Source organism: Vanacampus margaritifer, chromosome 18 (assembly GCF_051991255.1).
Source record: "Vanacampus margaritifer isolate UIUO_Vmar chromosome 18, RoL_Vmar_1.0, whole genome shotgun sequence".
NCBI lineage: Eukaryota > Metazoa > Chordata > Actinopteri > Syngnathiformes > Syngnathidae > Vanacampus > Vanacampus margaritifer.
The window spans coordinates 3,228,201-3,250,712 of record NC_135449.1 but is presented as its reverse complement, the minus strand read 5'-3'; the positions used below and the strand labels follow the sequence as shown (position 1 = coordinate 3,250,712).

At 39.6% G+C, this 22,512-nt stretch overlaps 1 protein-coding gene across 1 annotated transcript in view; it reads left to right on the top strand.

The window, feature by feature from the left end:
• LOC144038465 (SH3 and multiple ankyrin repeat domains protein 1-like) overlaps positions 1-22,512 on the top strand; it is a 45,282-nt gene that overhangs the window by 1,286 nt on the left and 21,484 nt on the right. Inside the window, exons 2-10 of the mRNA XM_077550999.1 lie at positions 13,170-13,747; positions 18,268-18,471; positions 19,402-19,473; positions 19,545-19,653; positions 19,743-19,894; positions 20,014-20,181; positions 21,319-21,360; positions 21,936-22,052; positions 22,144-22,221. Of these exons, the coding sequence (XP_077407125.1) occupies positions 13,184-13,747; positions 18,268-18,471; positions 19,402-19,473; positions 19,545-19,653; positions 19,743-19,894; positions 20,014-20,181; positions 21,319-21,360; positions 21,936-22,052; positions 22,144-22,221 (1,506 nt within the window). The 5' untranslated portion in view covers positions 13,170-13,183. The remainder of the gene's footprint in view (positions 1-13,169; positions 13,748-18,267; positions 18,472-19,401; positions 19,474-19,544; positions 19,654-19,742; positions 19,895-20,013; positions 20,182-21,318; positions 21,361-21,935; positions 22,053-22,143; positions 22,222-22,512) is intronic.

The window sequence follows — 22,512 nt, the reverse complement described above, 5'->3', positions numbered from 1 at the left end:
TAAAAGAGATTTAGATTTAGCAGGAAGCTAATTTCCACCAATCATCAGATTTCCCTTGTCGTCACTGAGAAAATGTTTTCTCATAATATTGTAACTTTATACTCTTGTAAGCTAATCTAAGATTCAAGACGAGAACTTTCTGGAGCTTTTAGACTATCGATGACTCAAGATTACAAGTTATAAAAGTGTTTGTTTTTTTTCCCTTGTAAAATCCAACTTTCTTGTCACAATATTTCAAACTTTATACAATACTCCGAATAAATCTTGTGATTGTACAACTTTATACATTCCCCCCCCCCCCCAATGTGGCCTAATACTCAACATACGAACATAGATGCATACATAAGCAGAAAAGTGTTTAATATTAGTGCTGCGTCTGTATTGTGCAATCTAATTGACTTTGCAAAGCCTCCTAAGACCACACGCTGCAATGCACAACAAGCAAAATTGGCTTCAAAAGCATTTTATTTTATTTTTTCTCTCTCTTTGCAGAAAAGCGCTTCTGTAGGGATTTATTCGGAAAGAAGAGAAAAATAAACAAACGGGGCAATTTAGAGCGCCGTGTGCCCGCCAAGATTAATGGCCTCTTCAAACACGCACAACAATTGATCAAAATAGAAGAAAGGGACGACTTTATCAATGGCTGCGAAAGGAAGCTGAGTGATTATATGCAACATTTTGCCTTTCGTGCCAAAAGACGAGGAGATTGTGACACATCTGTGCGCAAAGATTAAAAAGCTTGGAACACAAAAGTGCACAAGAGGGATCTCTTCCTGAGTAGCAGGTAAAAAACAAACCAAAAAAACATATTGAGCCATTTATTCAATATCCTTGACAGCCAACTTGAGGTCCATGTACAAATTATGCAACTACTATGCTACTAGTGAAGCAAAACTGGACTAGTTGATGACCGTGGGCTACTAGTACTACTTTATGAGTGGCATTTTACAATTACAATGCAATGTCCTACTAGTATGCCAAAGTGGTGTAGTACTAGTGTGCACTGTGCGGTAGGACAATCGTTCTACTAGTGTGCTAAAAAACATTAAGCTAGATATCATGAAAACAGTTTTTTAATACAAGGATGGAACATTTTTTGAAAATCATTTATGGTCAAGTTTGAATGCAGATGCACCCCCCCCCCCCCTATCATTTATTAATGAGCTACAGCTATGTACAGTAGCGCTAATGCTAGCCAAGATGGCGGCAGCTAACAGCTATACTCTTCGATATGAACCATAACTGAAAACCCAACCGTGAATATTGTGAATCCCTAGTAGGACGATCGTTTTACTAGTGCGCTGAATTGATTTATTAGCGAGGACAGAGTGTGCTAATCTAGAGGCGTTAAGCTAATGCTAGCCAAGATGGCGGCAGCTAACAGCTATACTCTTCGATATGAACCAAACTGAAAACCCAACCGTGAATATTGTGAATCCCTAGTAGGACGATCGTTTTACTAGTGCGCTGAATTGATTTATTAGCGAGGACAGAGTGTGCTAATCTAGAGACGTTAAGCTAATGCTAGCCAAGATGGCGGCAGCTAACAGCTATACTCTTCGATATGAACCATAACTGAAAACCCAACCGTGAATATTGTGAATCCCTAGTAGGACGGTCGTTTTACTAGTGCGCTGAATTGACTTATTAGCGAGGACAGAGTGTACTAATCTAGAGAAGTTAAGCTAATGCTAGCCAAGATGGCGGCAGCTAACAGCTATACTCTTCGATATGAACCATAACTGAAAACCCAACCGTGAATATTGTGAATCCCTAGTAGGACGGTCGTTTTACTAGTGCGCTGAATTGACTTATTAGCGAGGACAGAGTGTACTAATCTAGAGAAGTTAAGCTAATGCTAGCCAAGATGGCGGCAGCTAACAGCTATACTCTTCCATATGAACCAAACTGAAACCCTAAATGTGAATATTGTGAATCCCTAGTAGGACGGTCGTTTTACTAGTGCGCTGAATTGACTTATTAGCGAGGACAGAGTGTGCTAATCTAGAGACGTTAAGCTAATGCTAGCCAAGATGGCGGCAGCTAACAGCTATACTCTTCCATATGAACCAAACTGAAAACCTAAACGTGAATATTGTGAATCCCTAGTAGGACGGTCGTTTTACTAGTGCGCTGAATTGACTTATTAGCGAGGACAGAGTGTACTAATCTAGAGAAGTTAAGCTAATGCTAGCCAAGATGGCGGCAGCTAACAGCTATACTCTTCCATATGAACCAAACTGAAACCCTAAATGTGAATATTGTGAATCCCTAGTAGGACGGTCGTTTTACTAGTGCGCTGAATTGACTTATTAGCGAGGACAGAGTGTGCTAATCTAGAGACGTTAAGCTAATGCTAGCCAAGATGGCGGCAGCTAACAGCTATACTCTTCGATATGAACCATAACTGAAAACCCAACCGTGAATATTGTGAATCCCTAGTAGGACGGTCGTTTTACTAGTGCGCTGAATTGACTTATTAGCGAGGACAGAGTGTGCTAATCTACAGACGTTAAGCTAGAGGCGTAGCTGTGTACAGTAGTGCTAAGGTTGCACATGCTAACAGCTGTCCTCTCCGATGCCCGAAACAAACCAAAAAAAACTGTGACCACAAAACTAAGAAATCAAAATTGTAAATGTTGTCAACTGAAGGAAGTTATGGAGAAAACTTTACTAGTACAGTGCACTCTAGTTGTTCTACTAATGCACTAGAGGACACAGAGCATACCAGTAAATGGACGATCCAGTACATGCCTCAGTGGATTTCTACAAGCGGGGGTCAATAAACGTTCCTGACAGCGCAGCATATGCGGAATAGCGATGCCGCGGTCAGACACGGCCAGCAAATATTTCCAGTGACAGCTAACTGCCAGTGGAAGAGTCCAACTCTGCTCTTATTAGCAGCAACCTGCAGCTCCGTCAAGCAGAAATGCAAAAAAAAAAAAAAAATCACGCCAAGATGTTCCCACACTCGCTCTCACGGGGGGATTAAAGTGGGCTACAGCTGGATGGAGCTACTAAGAAGCACCATCAGAGCAAAACACCCATTCACACAAAAAGAGCGCCTTTATGAAAAGGTTCACATTTTCAAACAAGGATTATGATTTTTAATGAACTTTTATAAGCGCTGCGTTGTTGCGCTCATTAGGACCAAAGGAAACGCGTTTGCTGTTTCTGTGTCCTCCATCACGTACGGGTTGAGTCCCCCTGGGGAGATCTGTCAGCCGTAAAAAAAAAAAAAAAACGCACAACTGCACATCCACCATTAAATCGAGGCAGACAAGCTCCAGCTTTACGTTTTAATGACACTATTTGGAAAAAAAAAAAGCCCGCGTTTGTTAAAGGGCTTCTTATTTGAGGTTAGAACACCAGAAAAAGAAAAATCTATTTTCCCTCTCGAGAGGAATTCAAATGCTGTTCAAGCCTCTCTCAAAAAAAAATTGTATTTCATTTTCAATAAAGCAAAATTTAAATGCGTTGTAATATAACATATGGTATAATTAACCTTTTCAAAGAAAATAATAATAATAATAAATATTTTCTTATATTTTATCATATACATATTATTTTTTATATGTCAAAAAATAGTATTAAAATATTTGTAAAAACATATTTTATTATATTTTATCGTATTTAATTCTATATTATTAAAAAATATATTTATCTCAAAATATTTTTCTTATTGAATGATTATTAGAAAAAAAAACGACGACAAAGGCAAACCAGGGTTGCCATGGCAATAACGGACACTATTATGCATATGTGGCTTTAAAGCTTTTCAACAAAGGCTTCAGTAGGGTGCATATTTGGTGAAACAATAATAATACATTCCAAATCTATGCTAGCGTGTTTATGATTAGCGTTAGTGTAACGATCAAGCTGTTCCACATGCAGTAACGGCGTCTGCCTTGCTTTCATGTTAGCTTCAGCCTGTGTTACCATGGCGACGTGCTTCCTCAACATGTGAGAATCTGTATGTAGTAGCATAGCGACCACATTGTTTATTCACACTCCCCCCCCCCCCTCCCTCTCTCGATTCAGAAACTTTAAGGTGTGGAAATTCCAAGTGTTTGTTTGTCGCCGCGAATATAATATGACGGTGATAAGCGTGCGAAACGCTTCCTTGCGTTTGCTGACATCAAATTACACGGTGGGTGTGCAAACCGTAATGCGGCCCGACAGCCACCGTGGCGCCGTGTCCAGTCTGGCCGCCTTTTTGTCCAACCGCTTTTATTAGCGTCGTGCTGACTGTTGTCGCTCAGCGTTACCCCTTTTTGTGAACGGACATGCCAGGTAAGTGAATCTGTCACTGCACGACGTTTTATTTGTGGCTTTTTTTACGCACCGTGAAATCCACACTGTGAGAAAATCCGCTGTCATCGCCCCCCATGTGCCCAATCAGCTGGCCTGCGACTGCTTTTAAAGCCTTAAGATTTTTGCACAGGGCCAAAGCCATGTCTAATATAAAACTATCGCTTTGGTGCCATCTTGTGGCATCTTGGTCATGAAAGCATTTGGACAAAATAGCAAACAGGGTCACGACCCTCGACTGTGTTCCACATTGAGGTCTCCTCAGCCCATCCAGCTAAGTTTAGCCCAAACGAGGCCCTCGGTGCCTGATCCAGCTGACCCAATTATATCCAGTCAGAAGGGAAAGATAGCCCACTTTTATCAACACGAGACGGCCAGCCGAGCTTGGGCCGACTGACCTGCCAGGGTTTCCATACACATCCCTATTTATTATTATTATTATTATTTTTTTTTTTAAATAGACAAGACAGATGCGCATGAGGCTCCGTCTCTCATATGTGTGCGGCTTGCTGAGTGCAACCTGGCAGGTGAGGCTCTTCCTAAAAATAACCGTCCTTGGCGAGGTGAGGATGTGGAAGGCTGAGCTGGAGGGCAGCTCAGAGAGGGAAGCATGTTTATTTTTTGATCGGGACATCCAGGGGTAACAAATGCAATCATCCGTGTAATTACTAAGACGCAAGATTAGTTTTGTTTGGTTAGATATTAAATAGATAAAAGGAAAAAATATGGCTGGTGTAAAAATGAGAGCTATTCCATCGTTGGGTTCATTGCAAACTGTGCTTTGGGATGCTGGTCATTTTATGATTTTTTTTTTTCTTTCCCCGGAGTTTTTCGCAATATTGTGTTCCCTGGCTTATAGCACGTGTGTCATCAATCACTGGGAGTGATGCAGCATATTGTGGATTTTGGCCAATCGCGGTTGTTTTATTGCCAATTGCAGTTCAAGTTTATTCGGAAACAAAACAATGAGACAAAAGTCTGCTAGCTTAATGCTAACACACAATGCAAAACTTCACAGACACGGCAATGAAACTTATACATTTAAGCCCTGTTATAATCTTATATGCAATGGACATTATTAACAATACTAATAGGCATAATTTATCCTGAAAAACTAATATTACTGCATCTTGCTGCTTACTTTGTCCGTCCCTTCCAAAAGCTTTACAATTTTTTGGGTTGTGTTTAACTCTTTGACTGCCAGACGTTTTCAGAAAAGGGATGCCGTGGGTGCCAGCCGATTTAAGCATTTTGACTGATCTTTCAAGGTCCACAGAAAATTATGTGTTTGGACTATGGGAACACACATACTACCAAATGAAAGATTGGACTCTCATCTTTCATCAGAAAAAAAAAGTTTGTTCCTACCTTATTCCGTTTTTGAGTAATCAACAATAGGAAATGGTTTGTTTCACCTCCGTTTTGAAACAAACGTCTTTTAACGTCTTTGGCACTCCTCCATAGGATTTTACTAAACGTTATTTAACGTTTTTGGCAGTCAAAGAGTTAAAAATATATGTATATATTATGACACAAAACTTTAATGCAGCTTCTGACATGGAGAGGTGGCTTAAAGCAATGGTAGTTATTACAAAAAACGGCCAGCAGGTGGCAGCAGAGTATAAGAGCTCAATCCGGACCATCTCTTTTTGTCAGTGTTTTCAGCAGGGGTGTGAATATTGACAAAACTTAGCTATAGTCTAATGCTAATTGCTGCAAAACAGAAACGGATACAAATATACTTTTTTTTTTTTTTCCCCCCTGATGAAAGAAGAGACTCTAATCTATCTTTTGGTAGGTTTATGCACTAGAACACAATATTCTGTGGGTCTTGCAAAATCAGTCAAAATCCAGTAAAACAGCCAGGAGCGAATGGGGTTGCTTCAGTGAAAATGAGTTAATGGCTACGCAAGTATAAAGAAAAGTTGTGAACCATTATTCATTTGTGTATGGCAAAAAAAATAAAATAATTTACACAATTTTCTCAATCACTTTGAATGAAAAAGTTTCCGTTTACTCGTGAAGCAACCTGTGACCTCATCGTCTATAAACGACGGTTCCCGCTCCCGGCGCTTGAATGACTCATCGCGTCCGAGCGACGAACGAGCGGGCCCGCAGTGCTCTTGATTGCGCCTCATCAGGCACGGCGTGAGGGGAAGCTGAAGGGTAAGGAGCCACAGAAACCCGCAATATAGAGGACACAACTTGGCCGCTCTACTTTTTACGCGACGTAAAAGTGGGACAATCTGTTCCTTGGATGATCTCCAATTCTACTTTCCGGGGGACCGATACACTGAAAATATATCTATACGCTCGCGCTGTCCTACATAAGCAATAGCGAAATTGACAAAACGAGGAAATGTGAGCTGGATTCCTTATCGATTGATCCTCTCGCGGTGTATTTATGCTGCGCTGAATATTCCCTTTAGAAGCTGGTGGGGGAGAAGAAAAATCTTCACACGAGCATCATTCTTGTCATGCCCTCGCCACAAACCCCGTTGACATCGGGGAGATAATGAGAATAATATATACAGTGGAGGACGTCAGCATTGTTTGTATTGCAGAAAAGTAGATTTACGTGCACGGGGGTCAAACTCAGAGCAGATTTCTTAAGAAAAACGTGCAATCTATTTTCGGTTTATGAAATCTACGTCTCTACAAGTTATCTCTCTATTTCCTACTTGTGCTTAGCTCATTCACTCCCAGCCATTTTCACTGAAGCAACCCCCTTCACTCCCGGCTGTTTTATTGGATTTTGCAAGGCCCACAGAATGCTGTGTTCTTTTGCTATAAAAACACGGAACCTACCAAAAGAGTCTCTTCTTTCATCAGGAAAAAGAAGTATATTTGTATCTGTTTCTCTTTTGCCAGCAATTAGCATTAAAACATAGCTAAGTTTCATCAATATTCACATTCTTGTTGAAAACACTGACAAAAAGAGCTTGTTGCAACACGGCCCTGGTTGATCTCTTATACTCTGCTTCCACCTGCTGGCCATTAAAAAAAAAACTACCATTGCTTTAAGCCACCTCTTCATTTTAGAATTTGCACCTAAGACTCTTGCATAAAAAAAAAAAAAAAAAAAAAAAGTGTAAACACATTTTTGGGAGTGAAGGACAAAGTATAAAAAAAAACGTTTTTACACGTTTTTGGGTTTGAATGGGTTAATAACTCGCAAAACTAAATTGACTCCCAAACAAACAAACAAGTGAGTAATATTAAATCATAGAACCCTCTTATTTTTGTCACTTTCAAATTTATCCTGCGCACCACATTTAACCCGACAGTCCTTATTGTTCGACACCCCTGAGCTACAAGCTAAAACATAAAGAAAAGAATGACGAATGATCAAAGTCGCCATTGCGCTTCTTTGCCATACCTGCAGAATTCATGAAGGAAAAGGCAAAGATAGATTCGGTGTCGCCAAATGTCACCCATCCATCTTTGCTTGCAATGTTCTGAACAAGCGCATCCATCTCTGTCGTCGTTATCATGATGAATTACTTCCTGAATTACTTCCTGAATTCCTACTTTCATTTAAAATGGAATCTGCTGGTTCCGTGGGGCTCCACATGGCCAATCGTCAGTATACGTTCAGATGCTGGAATAAAAAAATAAATAAAAATAAAAATAAATAAATGGGATACCTAATTTCCCATTGCAGAATTGTTCTTTTTATGCCAATCGTTTTATGTTTTTCTGCTTTAATAGCTTTGATGGCTTCACAAGTAAAACATAGCAGAGTGATTGAGGAAACCGGGTTAGTGGCTTGAATGATGATTCGACACTTCTTCTTCTCCAACAATATAGTAGGGCTGTCCTAATAAAAAAATTTAAATAAATTGGATTATCGTATCGATTATTCCATCAACCAATTTACATTCCGTCATTTTATGTCACCAAAGTCCCTACGTTTAGGTAAGTTTAAATCTTGTTGTTTTTATTTTTTAGGATTCATAAAAATAAATAAATAGAGGTGTCAGGCAATTAAAATTTTTAATCGTAATTAATCTCGTGCCTTCCAATAGTTTGTATGTAGTTTTCATACTCTTGTTAACTCTTTGACTGCCAAAAACGTTAAATAACGTTTAGTAAAATCCTATGGAGGAGTGCCAAAGACGTTAAAAGACGTTTGTTTCAAAACAGAGGTGAAACTAACCATTTTCTATTGTTGATTACTGAAAAACGGAATAAGGTAGAAACAAACTTTTTTTTTCTGATGAAAGATGAGAGTCCAATCCTTCATTTGGTAGTATGTGTGTTTCCATAGTCCAAACACATAATTTTCTGTGGACCTTGAAAGATCAGTCAAAAATGCTTAAATCGGCTGGCACCCACGGCATCCCTTTTCTGAAAACGTCTGGCAGTCAAAGAGTTAACTTTAAATTTTAGAAATATGGCTGCATCTTTTAGTGATTGATACAGTAATTTCATAATAATTCATAAAACTGCGTTAAAGTTAAAAACGTGTGATGTTGATTTGTGTTGGTCATTTTTCTGCCACTAGATGGCATCATTGCATTTGTAAGATATTTGTGACCGCTCAGTGCATTTTTTCTTTTCATATTAAGAGCTATCGACTCTTTAACATGAAGTAACTTGTGAAACTCTGCACATTTTTCAAAATTGTAAAATACAACTTGACCCCAGTCCCAACAAATCTATGCATTATTAATACATTTATTACTGCTAAATTATGACGTGTGCCTGTCTGCTGCGTTGTGACCGGAATTACCCAGTACAGGCTTTCCAAGTAGGCGGTCATTAATCGTGCGTTGAAAAAAAAGAGTGGCATTAAAGGAACTTTAAATAAATAAATAAATCTTGTTTTCACTTCCCATTCATCCCGCATCTCTGTTGTCCTCTCGCTCGCCTTTCTGCACCCAAATCGGATTACTCGGCTTTATGCAAACTACAACTCTCCATCACTCCTTTCACTTTTACATGCCAATTAGTTCCCTCCTGCCTACTCTCAGCTCCTCTTTTCTTTTTTTTTAAGTCTCTTATCTTGCTGAGTGAAAGTCTCCATCCATGTAGCTCAATATTGGATGAGATTTTTTTTTTTGTTCATAAATCAACCATCCCCCCGCCCCCTCGACCCTGAGAGTGCTAACAAGCGTCTTAATGGCGCCTTGTGATGAAGGAATCATTCAGCTTGAAATGAAATATAGATTGAAAAATGAGTCAATACTTGAGCTTTAATTTATTTGAACCGCCCTCTTTGTTTGTTGCTCATTCATTCACGCGGATCGCTTTCCCCCCCGAATGTGTTTGTTATGGTTCATGTTGCGATTTGCTCTTGCGTTTTGTGCGGAGGTGGCTCATCCTGTCACTCTCGGGAGCGGGACCGTGGTCGGTCATTCTGCATCAGAGGGCGCCCGTCATTCATTTGCCGGGAAAATGCTCAACTTGCAGTCTTGCTTCTGAGCAATGAGACGTGCACGGTCACCCGTGGCTTTTGTTAGTTTTCCGCATACATAAAATCTCGTGTGTGAAAGACTTGATTGCATTTTCAATTATTTACTGTACTTCGACGTGCGTAATAATATTTGCATGGGCTGTGAATGCTTTACAGCCACAACTTTGGGTACGTTATCATTGGATTGTTATATCTCATTTGCTATGCAGGTGTCCTGTTTTTTTTTTTTTTTTACAGGGTGACCTAAAAGTCACTGTGCACTTGCTGTTTTTTTCCCCTCCCCTATTTGGTTTCAGGTATCATTTGAACAGATGGGAGGCCATCAGCATTTGACAGCTTAGGCTTTTGCAGTTTTGTAAGCATGTCGGTCTCTTGCCCATGGCTCACCAATTGACATTTGAGCAGCACTGCAAAATTTCCGCTTTTTTCTGTCCCCGAATGGAGTTCCGAACCTGTTTGACAAGCTTTGGGGCTCATCACAATGAGCATCATTTCTCAAAACTGGATCTGTTTTTGACAAACCATGCAGCAGCAGGTCTGTTTACTACCGCAACTGCTGAACTCCTAGAGCAGGCGTCTGTGCAAAGCCGTCCATCCGGAGGACTTCAAAACACACAACTGTCGAATTTGGGAAAAATCAAACCCAGACAAAATTGTTGAGCATGAATGAGACATCCAAGGACAATTGGCCCCGAAAAATTTCTTGCTAGGTAGCAATTTTTCAATGCTGTCAATTGGCAAGCCATGAGCAAGGGAATGATGGGCTTACAAAAACTGCAAAAAGCCGGAGCTCTCAAATGGATGACGGCATCACAAAGTGCAAAAGGAAGTCTAGCATGATTTTTGGGACATCCTTTTGTGCTATATTTCTACATTTTCTCTTAGCCTTTTTTTTTATTACACAGACCATGTTTGATTTTATTATTGCAATAAAGGTCTCAAATAGTCCCACTTTGGACAGTCCTGCTTTACAGCCACCTAGATCACTCTAACCTGTTATCTGATCTGAGATCAGAAAGCACATCCATTTAGAAAAAAAATACACATTATTTTGTAATCCAATTCATTATTTATCAATTTTTTTCTTCATAGCGTCCTTAATACTGAATTTGTGGATACTAGAGTCAACAAATTTGGCACCTCGGTGCTTCTCTTGGCACTCGCACGTACCGATGACATCACAACAATATTACTTCTGCACGGCACTGATCGTAGGCCCGTGTCCCATTTGGAGTCGTGCACCCCTCATTGTGTGGCGAGATATTTTATTGAGCTCCATCTGTCCTATGGCACACTCCTCACTCACTCACGTCTGTGGGTGTCGCCCTGCTCCGAATGGCAGCATTCGGGCATCTGTTGGCTGCGATTGCAAAGCGCCTAAAGCCAGACAGGAAGACCGGCACACAACATATGGAGGCGCCAGTTTGCCACTGTGAAATCCTTTCAAGGAAATACTTCTAAGAATTAAGAAAAGGGCATGCAGAATGATCTTATCTGGTTTTACTGATATTTAAAGTGGAAGTCAACCGTAAACATTTCTCGACAATAATATGTTATAAGTGACCTCACTATTCTGAACGCGACATTCTGATTAATATTACATTCATGGAATATGAGTTATGAAGCAAAATCCAGCCGTTTTTATCCATGTCAGGGGGCGGCCATTTTGCCACTTGCTGTGGACTGAAGATGGCATCAATGTTGTTCAGGGCTCAGGCAACGACCAATCACAGCTCACCTGATTTCTGCAGCTGAGCTGTGATTGGTTTTAGTTTTTACCTAAGACCTGAGCAAAGGGTTGACTTCCCCTTTAATGACTCATTTGTGTAAATATTTTAAATATGTATGCCTAACCAGATGCCACAAAATTGTAGCAAGGCACTACTTTTTTTTTTTTTTTTTTCAAAATGAAAATCTCCATCTTTTAATATTTTTATATTAGACATGGCTCTGGCACACACACACGCAAAAAAATCTACGAATATTGCATTATAGCTATTGAAAATAATTGGCAAATTTCAAACAAAGTGAGTTATGAATTTATTGCGTGTTATACTTTGCCTTAATTGTGATTCGTTGACAATATATTATTAACTGACTCATAACCTTCACATTGCAATAAAGCCAGAGTCTTTTGAAATTTTGGCTGCATCGACTTTTGTTTAAGTAAGACAACCGCAAAGGGACTCGATCTGATCCAAAGTCACTTCTTAAATAAACAAAAAGCATAAAAGTAACCCATTCGTTATTATATTGACCATGAGGCGGTAAGACCTTTTGAAAGAAGATTTCAGAGTGCGGAATTTGTTCAGGGAACCTCACTTCTTTGAAAACAGGACAATTAAAATGAGCGATGCAGCTCGGGTGGTTATTCCCTTCATTATCGTTGAGCTGTTGCAACTGAGTAGTGCTTCAAACACGCTTTGGCTTCATTATCACCACCGACCATCAAGAAGTGGAATGTGCCGACCACCAGCTCATTGACAAATAAATTGTTGCTGCTGCCGCATTGCCTTGTTGATCTAACATGACAAGTGTCCTTAAGCAGCTTCGTCAAATGAGTATTAGGGCCACGCTGAAAAAGAGATCAAGCTGTCATTTTACGCAGCTATGCCTCTGTGGGGACTTTCTCTTCCGCGTGGTCTGAATACTTGTTCATAAGCTTACTGCGTGTTGCGTAGCGGTGTTTCCCAACCGTTGCGGAGCCACGGCACGAACGACACCCACAAAAAATAGGGCTATTGGGCTATTTCGAGTATTTTAGTATTCTATCGAGTACTCGAGTATTTGGATAAAATATATTTTTGCTTGGATAAAGAGTTATTTAAAGTACACAATAAAAAAATAAGACCATTTTTACTTAATAATGAAAAAACGATTGGTTTCCCTTTTTTATTTTTATTTTTATCAACAGTTTATTTTTTCAAATTGTAGGCTTACATTATACGCCCGTGCATTTATATACCTGTATAAATTGTTTTTTAAGGGAAAATTGTCTTATTTTTTGTTGGGTACTTTAAATGGCTCTTTATCCTAGCATAAATATTTAAATAATAATAAAATATTTAAATAATAAATAATATTTTATCCGAGTACTCGAGTACTGGATACCATTTTCAGTCGAGTACTCGAATACTAAAATACTCGCTAGCTGCAGCCCTAATTATAACCTTTACAGATGAACCTAATTTGACCTTCTCTAAAATCTTTGATGTTCATCGTGCATAACTAAACGGCAAAATTCACAGCAGTTTGATCCGTGAATGGACCAAATCAATGTCTTGGTTCAATTTAAAATATGTTATTGGCATGTGTAATTCAATACACATTGGTTGGGAAACACTTTTTGTTCCATACGTTATCATTTTGCCAGGTTGGCACCATCATTGACCTGCGATGCCGAAAAACTGACTCGCTTCTCTCTGCCTGTCCCCGACAGCATGTTTCAAAGGAATGACCCCAGCCATGTTTTATCTTCATGACTGCTCAGCCTTCTCCGCAGTGACCCCTGCGCCCCAAACCATGCTGGGAAATAACCAGCACTTTTATCCCGGTCAGGATGACAAAGACGCCGAGGATGAGGAGGAGGATGAGGAGCGGGATAGAGAAACCGGGAAAATGGAAGGTGGACGTGACGTGGAGAACGGAGGGTTAGACGATCTGGTTGAAAAGGAGATGACGGGAGGAAGACAATCCTGGGAAGGCAAAGTCGGCGACGTGGCCAAACCGGCCGCCATTGTGGTCGGTAGGCAGAGAGCTGACCGGGCGCCCGGCAGGTCGGGCAACCCTGGAAACCGGGTGGCCGCTTACACGCCCAATCAAGCCACCCTACGTCATCAAATAGCCAATAAGACGCAGCATCACGGCGTGGTGGCCAATCAGCATCAGGCAGGCTTGAACGCGGCTCTCAAGAGAAGAGCTCTGATGGAGCGCAGCATGACCACAATAGCGCCGATGGAGGATACCTTCCTGACCATGATGGTCTTCCGCATCGGGATTCCTGACATCAAACAAACAGTAGGTCCATAGTGTCTCCGCCAACTCAATGGTAGGCCAAAAAAAAAAAAAAACTCTTTGACTGCCAAAAACGTTAAATAACGTTTAGTAAAATCCTATGGAGGAGTGCCAAAGACGTTAAAAGACGTTTTTTTTTTTTTTTCAAAACAGAGGTGAAACTAACCATTTTCTATTGTTGATTACTGAAAAACGGAATAAGGTAGAAACAAACTTTTTTTTTCTGATGAAAGATGAGAGTCCAAACTTTCATTTGGTAGTATGTGTGTTTCCATAGTCCAAACACAACATTTTCTGTGGACCTTGAAAGATCAGTCAAAAATGCTTAAATCGGGTGGCACCCACGGCATCCCTTTTCTGAAAACGTCTGGCAGTCAAAGAGTTAAGTGCCACCAAGATTCAAATCAAGTCTGAACATGAACACTAAGTTCAAATTAAAATTTAAAATGTATTTAAAATAAACTATACTTAATGACTCAAATAAAATGCCAAGAATGCAAAAATACATAAATAAATGTTGAGTAACAATTATTAAAGATGAAATGCAAAAAAAGTTAAATAAAACTACATGTACTTCTTAGGTAGTAGTAATTATTTTGCGTACCACTAGAGGGAGTCCACACTTTAATCACTGCGTTCGAGCACGGGTGTCAAACTTAAGACACGAGGGCCTGATCTGAGCTTGCCACAATTTTTCATTGACTTCTGTTCGAAATGTACGGAGCCCCAAACGTGATGTTGCAAATGTACCAAGTGAAAATGATCTAGCTATGAAAAACTGGTGTTAAAATCCATATTTCTTTTACAAATGTATTGAAACAAATTTTACTACTTGGGAAAGGCAACAAAACAAAACAGTCATGTGACTGGCCATCTGGTAAATAAGAACCAAGACAATAGGAAAATAAAAAATGTAACAATAAGAAATTCCCATTAATATTGTCTGTATAAAAAATGTTTTTCGTAATAACTTCAGTGATGCTAAAAAATCTGTAAAAAAAAAAAAAAAAGAAGGTTCCTACAGTATTTAGTAAGGGAGAAGAAATGTCACCATGGTTAGCGACAGGCTTTTTAGGGGAATGTCAAACTTGTTAAGTCATTTGAAAGGCGAATATCAGTGCAGCATGCACACACACACTCAAACTAGTGCAGTGCAAACTTCCAGCAGTTTCTCCCGAGATCTTCAAACAGAGCGGAAGCAATAACTAATTCCTTTATTAATGTTTTTATAGTGTAATAATTTGCACTGTTCAAAAGAAACTGTTTAATTTGCGGCTGTTTCATTTTAAAATGTCTGAATGCAATCATGACCTTATGACTGAGGTACGTTCCAAAGTGTGATTTTTTATTTTATTTTTTATTTTTCTGCAGACACCCGACGACGATCAGTACACATTTATGTGTTTTTACTGTCTCCCATCTATCCACACTTTTTGTATAAAGCACACCACGTTTGACAGTGTTGTCATTCTGACGAGTGATGACTCCCACAAGGAAGTGAGAGAAAATAATGAGCTTGACTTCATCCGTCTGTGACGGCAGACGTGTAAGCATGTGCTCAAGGGTCAGTGTGGCCTTTAAATGTTTCTTTTTATTTTTTCATAACAACCCAACCTGGCTCCAATTCACACTCAAAGCAGTTCTCGCTTGAGCGGAGGCGTCAGGTGAGAATTGACAAGCCCACACATCGCACGACTCTGTGGAAAAACGGTGCCCCTGTGTACGCCCCCCGTCCCCCCCCCCCCCCCCCCAACCACTATCTCCCTTACATGCTGGCTGTTCTACATGTCAGCTAATCTGCCCTCAATGTAGCAGTAATTGCTAATCATCTAATTGGATTTTAATGAGTTTGGGGAGAGATGGGACGGAGGGATACGGATATGGAATACGCTGTACGGTACGCCTCTGACAAACCCGCCGAAACCTCTGGAACATTACTGGAGTGATGGGAGAAAGATGGCCAACACCACGCAAACAACTTGCCTGTCTTGGGAATACAAACTTCCATATTGCAATATATAGCAGAAGTACTCACACGCCGTAATTAAGTAGAAGGTGCGGACGCTTGTGAAAAAAATACTGATTCAAAAGCATTAAGCTTGAGAACTAAGTATTGTGGAAATAGTGTTTTCAATCATTTCAGTTGTCCTGATTGTTATTATTTGTTTTTACAGGCCAGCTAGCAAGATTTGAAGTAAGCCTCACTTCCATTCTCAAACATGGCAAGCCATTACGAGAGTGCGTCATTGTGATAAATAGACAGAGAATCCAAATTCGACATAACAAGCAATGCTAAGTTAGCATTAGCACTGTAAACAAGCTAACGTTAGCCACATCTACTATGTCGGTAGCACGACTGATTTGTAAACTATCAAATGTTATCAGTTTGAAGTTTTATTTTTGGGGGATTGTACAATTAATTCAAAATTAAAAAACTTTTCTGTCGAACAGATTTGTTCTTTAGTTCTGCGTCGCTTCGGAATCATCTGTTGACTGAGTAGGCCTACATTGCTAGCATTATGCGTGGTTGTTATTAAACGGGAAACGCTTCTTGGAAGGAGCAATATAGCGGCCTCGTGGCTTCGATCTTCCTGGCCTATCGACTATCCATGTCATATATTCACATCGGTGGATGTTGTGCCATAGTTTCAGCAAAGCTCCTGAAGCCAAAGCTGAGGTCAATAGGTCAGCACTGTGTGTTCTTAAGAATCACATTAGAGGTACGAAATCCTGCCAGAGGGGGCTGATTTTATGTACTACTGTCAAGTGACAGACAATTTTACCAAAATATGACAAAAAGTGTTGTTTTTTTTGAATTGCAACATTTTTTCTTTAAGTACAATAACAAAAGTATTTATACTTCATTTCCTACCGCTTACCTTTGCGCCATTTCATCTTTCTACCCTCTCATCCTTCCAGAGGAGACCTTATAACGCTCTACTGTCAGTCGCCACTCCATCCCATCTCCAGTCTATCTATCACATGACAAGCAAATAAGAGCACACATACATCCTATAACATAATCTTATGCATCCATGTCCTGTCTTGTAACCCCTCGGGGCAGCAGAGATATTGCTCCGGCAACGAGGGCCCGCCTTCTCTAATGAAGTGGTTGCCATGCCAATGGAATTGGTTGGGTCTATCGGCAACGTATAGGGGGTGGATGCTGGCGGAGGTCAGGAGGCTGCAGGGTGAATTGTGCTGAGCTGTGCGCTTTTTTTTTTTTTTGCTCACTGCTCCCCGAAATGGAACAATAAGCATGGATGGATCCGGTTTACATCTCGACGTCCCTGTTGTTACAACCTGGTCATCCCCTACTGCGCGACTCAAGACTTGATCAAATGGCGCGAGGAAAAGGGCCGCGCGCAAATGACCATAAAATCAAAAAATGCATTCATGCGCATATTTCCAAGGTGTTTTTTGTGGCCAATGAGTCTCAGGTGGATGTCACACGCTCATGCGGTAATTTGTTCTCTCTTCGCCCGGGTTGTTGCACAAATTCACCATGAGGGAAATATTTTGCCCCATACTCGTCTCCGTTCTTACTTCTGTGAGTTTACTGTAGCACAGGATGAATTATTGAAAGTTGAGCAATTCGTATTCCATACAGACCTCATTTGGCTCTACAGCATATTGTCGGTGGATTATAATAAACTGCTGTTTGCCGCAAATGCACCGTCACTGAATGAATGAATATGCACCGTCGTCGGGTAAACGAATAAGCACTAGGGTTGCGCCGTTGTAATCGTTAAGCAATGGATCGTTAACCACTAACTGGAGCAACAAATGTAGTATGTATTTGATTTTCAAGTTCAGTACAGATTTAAATCAGAGTTCAGTTGTATTCCACTTTTAAGCATAATGTATTTGTTTTGAATTCCTCTGTTCGTTCCAGCATTATTTATTATTCATTTCAAAATCATTTTCTTACCATTATGTGTAAAAAATTTTTACATTAATCACATGACTTCAATAGTTAACTCACGATTAATCCCAAATTTTATATCTCTTCTAAATGTACACTAAAATGTACAATCATTTTTTATACTCTTGTTAACATAAATGTGGAAAAAATGCTAAAAACTAATAGAAACATGGCTGCATCTTTTAATCTTTGATATGGTCATTTCATAATTATTCATAAAATTGAGTTAAAATTAAAAAGATGTACTGTACTATAAAAATGAGTGTAATATTGATTTGTGTTGAGGTCATTTTTCTGCCACTAGATGGCATAATTGCATTTGTAAGACATTGGCGCATTTGTCTTTTCATACGAAAAGGTGATCTACAGTACAGGCTTTCCAAGTAAGGAGTGGTCATTAATCGCGCGTTAAAATTAGTGGCGCTAAAAGAACTTTAAATTAACTCAAAATGAAAGCACTAATTTTGACACCCCTAGTTAAAATGCAGTTTTACAATTGAAGTTAATGGTTGAACTGAAATCTTAATTTCTAGTATAGGAAGTACTTTGACTGACCCGTGTGTCTTTTTATTTAATTTAAATTTTATTTTTTTTATAGAGGTGTGTCCAGTTTGACCAGGACTGCACGGTGTGGAACGCGAAGCAGCAGATCATCTGCTCCCTCACCGAGACCTTGTGGGACGTCTACAACTATGGCCTCTTCCAGCCGGCGGGAGAAGGCCGGGATGCCAAATTCTTGGCGGAGGAGAGGACCTTGCTCGAATACTCGCAGTCCTTTGAGAAAGGGGTGCCTTACCTGGAGGTGGGAAACACGTTTCTCTGCCAGGAATTGATTGCAAACCTTGTTTATTTGGATTATTTGTATTTAGAGACACTCACTCCTTCCAAACTTTTCCATATATAAGTTGCAGACTTATCCTGGATTTCACTTTTGAATTGAAAACTATTAGCAAAAAACTATATTAGAATATTAAATGTGAAATATAAAAGGCTTAAAAACCCTTAATACTGAGCTATTAGTGTGAACCGTGAGATACAACGATCTCACACCGCCCTCTGCTGGTGAAACAAAAACTGACACCATTGATGCCAATTTAGCACTTTTGTTGCCAAATTGAGCAACTCTTCCGACTACTGGAGCAACAAGAAGCGCCAAGCTACAAATTGAACCACTTTTGAAGTTTGTTGGAGCCCTTTCAACAACTTTAGAGAAGTAACTCATGCTAAACAGCCCACATTTCCACTCTAAATAGAAACAATTTAAATCGCAACTCAAAACACACTCGTTTAAAACTGCCTACCCAACTTAATGCCACTTTGCACCGCCACTAGCTCAACCCTCCATCTTTATTTTTATTTTTATTTTGTATTTTATAAACTGTTTTTCATTAAATTGGGGTTAAAAAAAAATTGCACAGCGCCTATAAATCTAATTTATTATTATTATTATTGTTGTTATATTAAAAAATACATTGTCTGCCACTCAGTCAGAAAAAACACGCAGACATAAAGACAAGTAAAACAAGAAAAAACTAAGATTTTAAGTAAGTGTACAAGTACATAAACTTTATATCAATAAATTAATGACAAGATGAAGGTAAATGAGTGAGTAAATAAATAAATAAAACATCTTAAAAATTGAATATAAAAGTTTAATCTTAAATTGGTTCAACAATTCTCTTTTTAGAGTGTATGTGCTTGACTGTACACCTTTTTTTTTCCTGCTCCTCAGTTCAGATACAAAACCAGAGTATATAAGCAGACGAATCTGGATGAAAAGGCTCTTTCCAAGCTCTGCACAAAGGTTAGTAAGTTAACGAGTTACCTGTGCAAAATGTATATTTCGACTCACATTCCCCCTGACATCATTCTCAGGCCACTTTAAAGAAGTTCATCGATTACGTTCAGACTGGAGCGATGGAGAAAATGCTTAAAGTCCTCGAGAAAGGTCTTGATCCAAATTTTCACGACCCGGAGAGCGGAGGTGAGTATTTCAAATCAGTGGCTTGTCATTATTATGGTGAAGGTTCCCCACGCATCTTCTTTTTCCCTCCCTGGCTGTCTGTGAGCTAGAGACCCCCCTGACTGTGGCCGCGCAGTCCGGCTTGCCGGTGGAGGGCATCAGGGCTCTGGTTCAGGGCGGCGCTCATTTGGACTTTCGGAGCAGAGATGGCCTGACTGCCATGCACAAAGCAGTCAGGGTTCACAATCATGCCGGGCTGCTGGTAAGGACTCGATATCCATGTACTAGTAGCAATTCCTTGTCCTACTAGTGACAATGTTTCCTACAAGGGAAGACAAAGTGTGTACTAGTCTGTCATTGTCCGGCTCGCTTGCCCTGCAGGCCCTCTTGTCATTGGGAAGCTCGCCAAACTACAAAGACCGCTGTGGCCTGACCCCGCTGTACCACACCGTCCTGACAGGGGGCGACACCTCCTGCTGCGAGACTCTGCTTTATTACCGGGCCAAGATGGGGACCAGAGATGAGAATGGTTGGGATGAGTCCCATCAGGTACCCGTGGACAGCTTCCTCAAGTATTTCAGTCCTTACCAAAAAGATGTATACTCAAAATTAGAGAGTATACTTCCAGTTGACTTTTCTTTTTGGAAGTATACTCCACCACGTAAATGTTAAGTGTACTCGTAAGTATATGAAAACATATACTAAAAGATTACATACTACTTAGAAGGCACTCGTTAAGGAACCAAAATTGTAATTTACATTTATTTATAAAGGCCTAAAGATAATGTGGTTGGGTAGCCTAGAGGTTAAGTTCGCTACCTTTTAGTACTAATGTTTGCTGGTTCAATCCCTGTCAATTCATTACCTCTTTGACTGCCAGACGTTTTCAGAAAAGGGATGCCGTGGGTGCCAGCCGATTTAAGCATTTTTGACTGATCTTTCAAGGTCCACTAAAAATTATGTGTTTGGACTATGGAAACACACATACTACCAAATGAAAGATTGGACTCTCATCTTTCATCAGAAAAAAAAGTTTGTTTCTACCTTATTCCGTTTTTCAGTAATCAACAATAGAAAATGGTTAGTTTCACCTCTGTTTTGAAAAAAAAACGTCTTTTAACGTCTTTGGCACTCATCCATAGGATTTTACTAAACGTTATTTAACGTTTTTGGCAGTCAAAGAGTTACTGGTCTTTTTGCTGTAAAAAAAAAACTGTGGACATTTTGTTTTATTCATTTTTTCCCTTTCGGACACATTATTACAGGTTACATCGTTCACATCATATCATTTGCAACATTGGCATCCGAAGCGATCACAAAGTATACTTAATATTGTACTTAAATATACTATAAAGTATACTTGACTATGACTCTATACAAACAGAGGAGCAACATGTAGACACATAATGTAACAATATTCACAGGTGTACTGCAATATGCTGCCTCCTAGTGGCCAACGTGGGAACATCAGAAGTTGTTCCATGATGTTTTTAGAGTAACATTATTTTCAAGTGTTATTTTTTTGCATTAAAAATATAATACTATAAAATACTCGCATCTCAAGGCACTGCTATTTGTACTCGGTTACCGCCCACCGCCGCCCACTCACTTTTACGCTGCCTCAACGTTCTACCCTGCTAGCCTTCAAACACTCATCTTTCCATTATCTCTCCTTCCTCTCAATAGCACAGGGATGAAGAGGAGTTTGGAATGGAAGAAATACATAAGGTACTTGCTTCAAAGCATCAGCTGATCGCTCACAGGAGCCAGTCAAGGCTCGCACTGTACATAATATGTGGACATTAGGATGCTTGTTTGCTGTTGAAAACATGACTCATCTCGTGCTAATTACAGCTAATGCGTAGAAATGATCTGTGTGTGTGTGTGTGCGTGTGTGTGTGTGTGTGTATGTGTGTTCGTTTACTTACATTATGTCTCCGTGCCACTCTGATGAATGTGTGCTGCGAGCTCGTTGTCATGGTATTTTATTTTGGTTTGCTCTGCTTCGTGATGTTCTCTTTTTTTTCTTCTTTACTTTGCACATGTCACGCAATTATTTTCGTCTTTGCAGGAAAATATGAGGAAACCTCTCAGACTGTTGAAAGCTCCTTTTTGTCTAATTGATGTTTTGTTTGCGTCAATTCAATCAAGATGAAGAAAACATTGTAAAAACACGTCAAACACTTTTCTTTTTGATATCCTTGACCTGATGTTTTTCCTACGTTGTTAATTTCCCTCTTGCACAAAACGCCTAATTTAACACTTATGCGTGAATATGTTTCCCACTGTTTTGACTTTGAAAGGCTTGCCAGAACGGCTTTGCCCAACACTTGGAGCATCTGCTGTTTTATGGGGCAGACGCCTCCTCTCAGAATGCCTCAGGGAATACGCCACTTCACATTTCTGCCCTGTACAACAAAGCAAGTAGAATTAATCCCCACGTATAAAAAACGACTGCCAATAGAGCGCGTTATTAATGCTGATGGTGATTAACCGCTGTCCTTTTACCAGGAAAGTTGTGTCCGGGTTCTTTTGTACAGGGGAACAAATAGGGAGGCAAAGAACAAACATGGTCAGACCCCTTTTCAGGTAAGATGACAATTACGGTGGGACCTTATGGAGGACCAAAACTGCCCAAATTAAAAATAAATAAATGACTAACAAAAAAATTAAATTAAATTAAATTATAACAAAAATAAATAAAAGTGAAAATAAAAACGGATATAAAAAATATTCTTAAAAAATAAAATACAAAAAATAAATATAAATGGAAATAAATATGTATATATATCCATAAATAAAAGAATAAAAGTAAAAAATATATATAAATATAATTAAATGTCAATAAATAAATCACTTTTATTATTTAAAAAAAAAAAC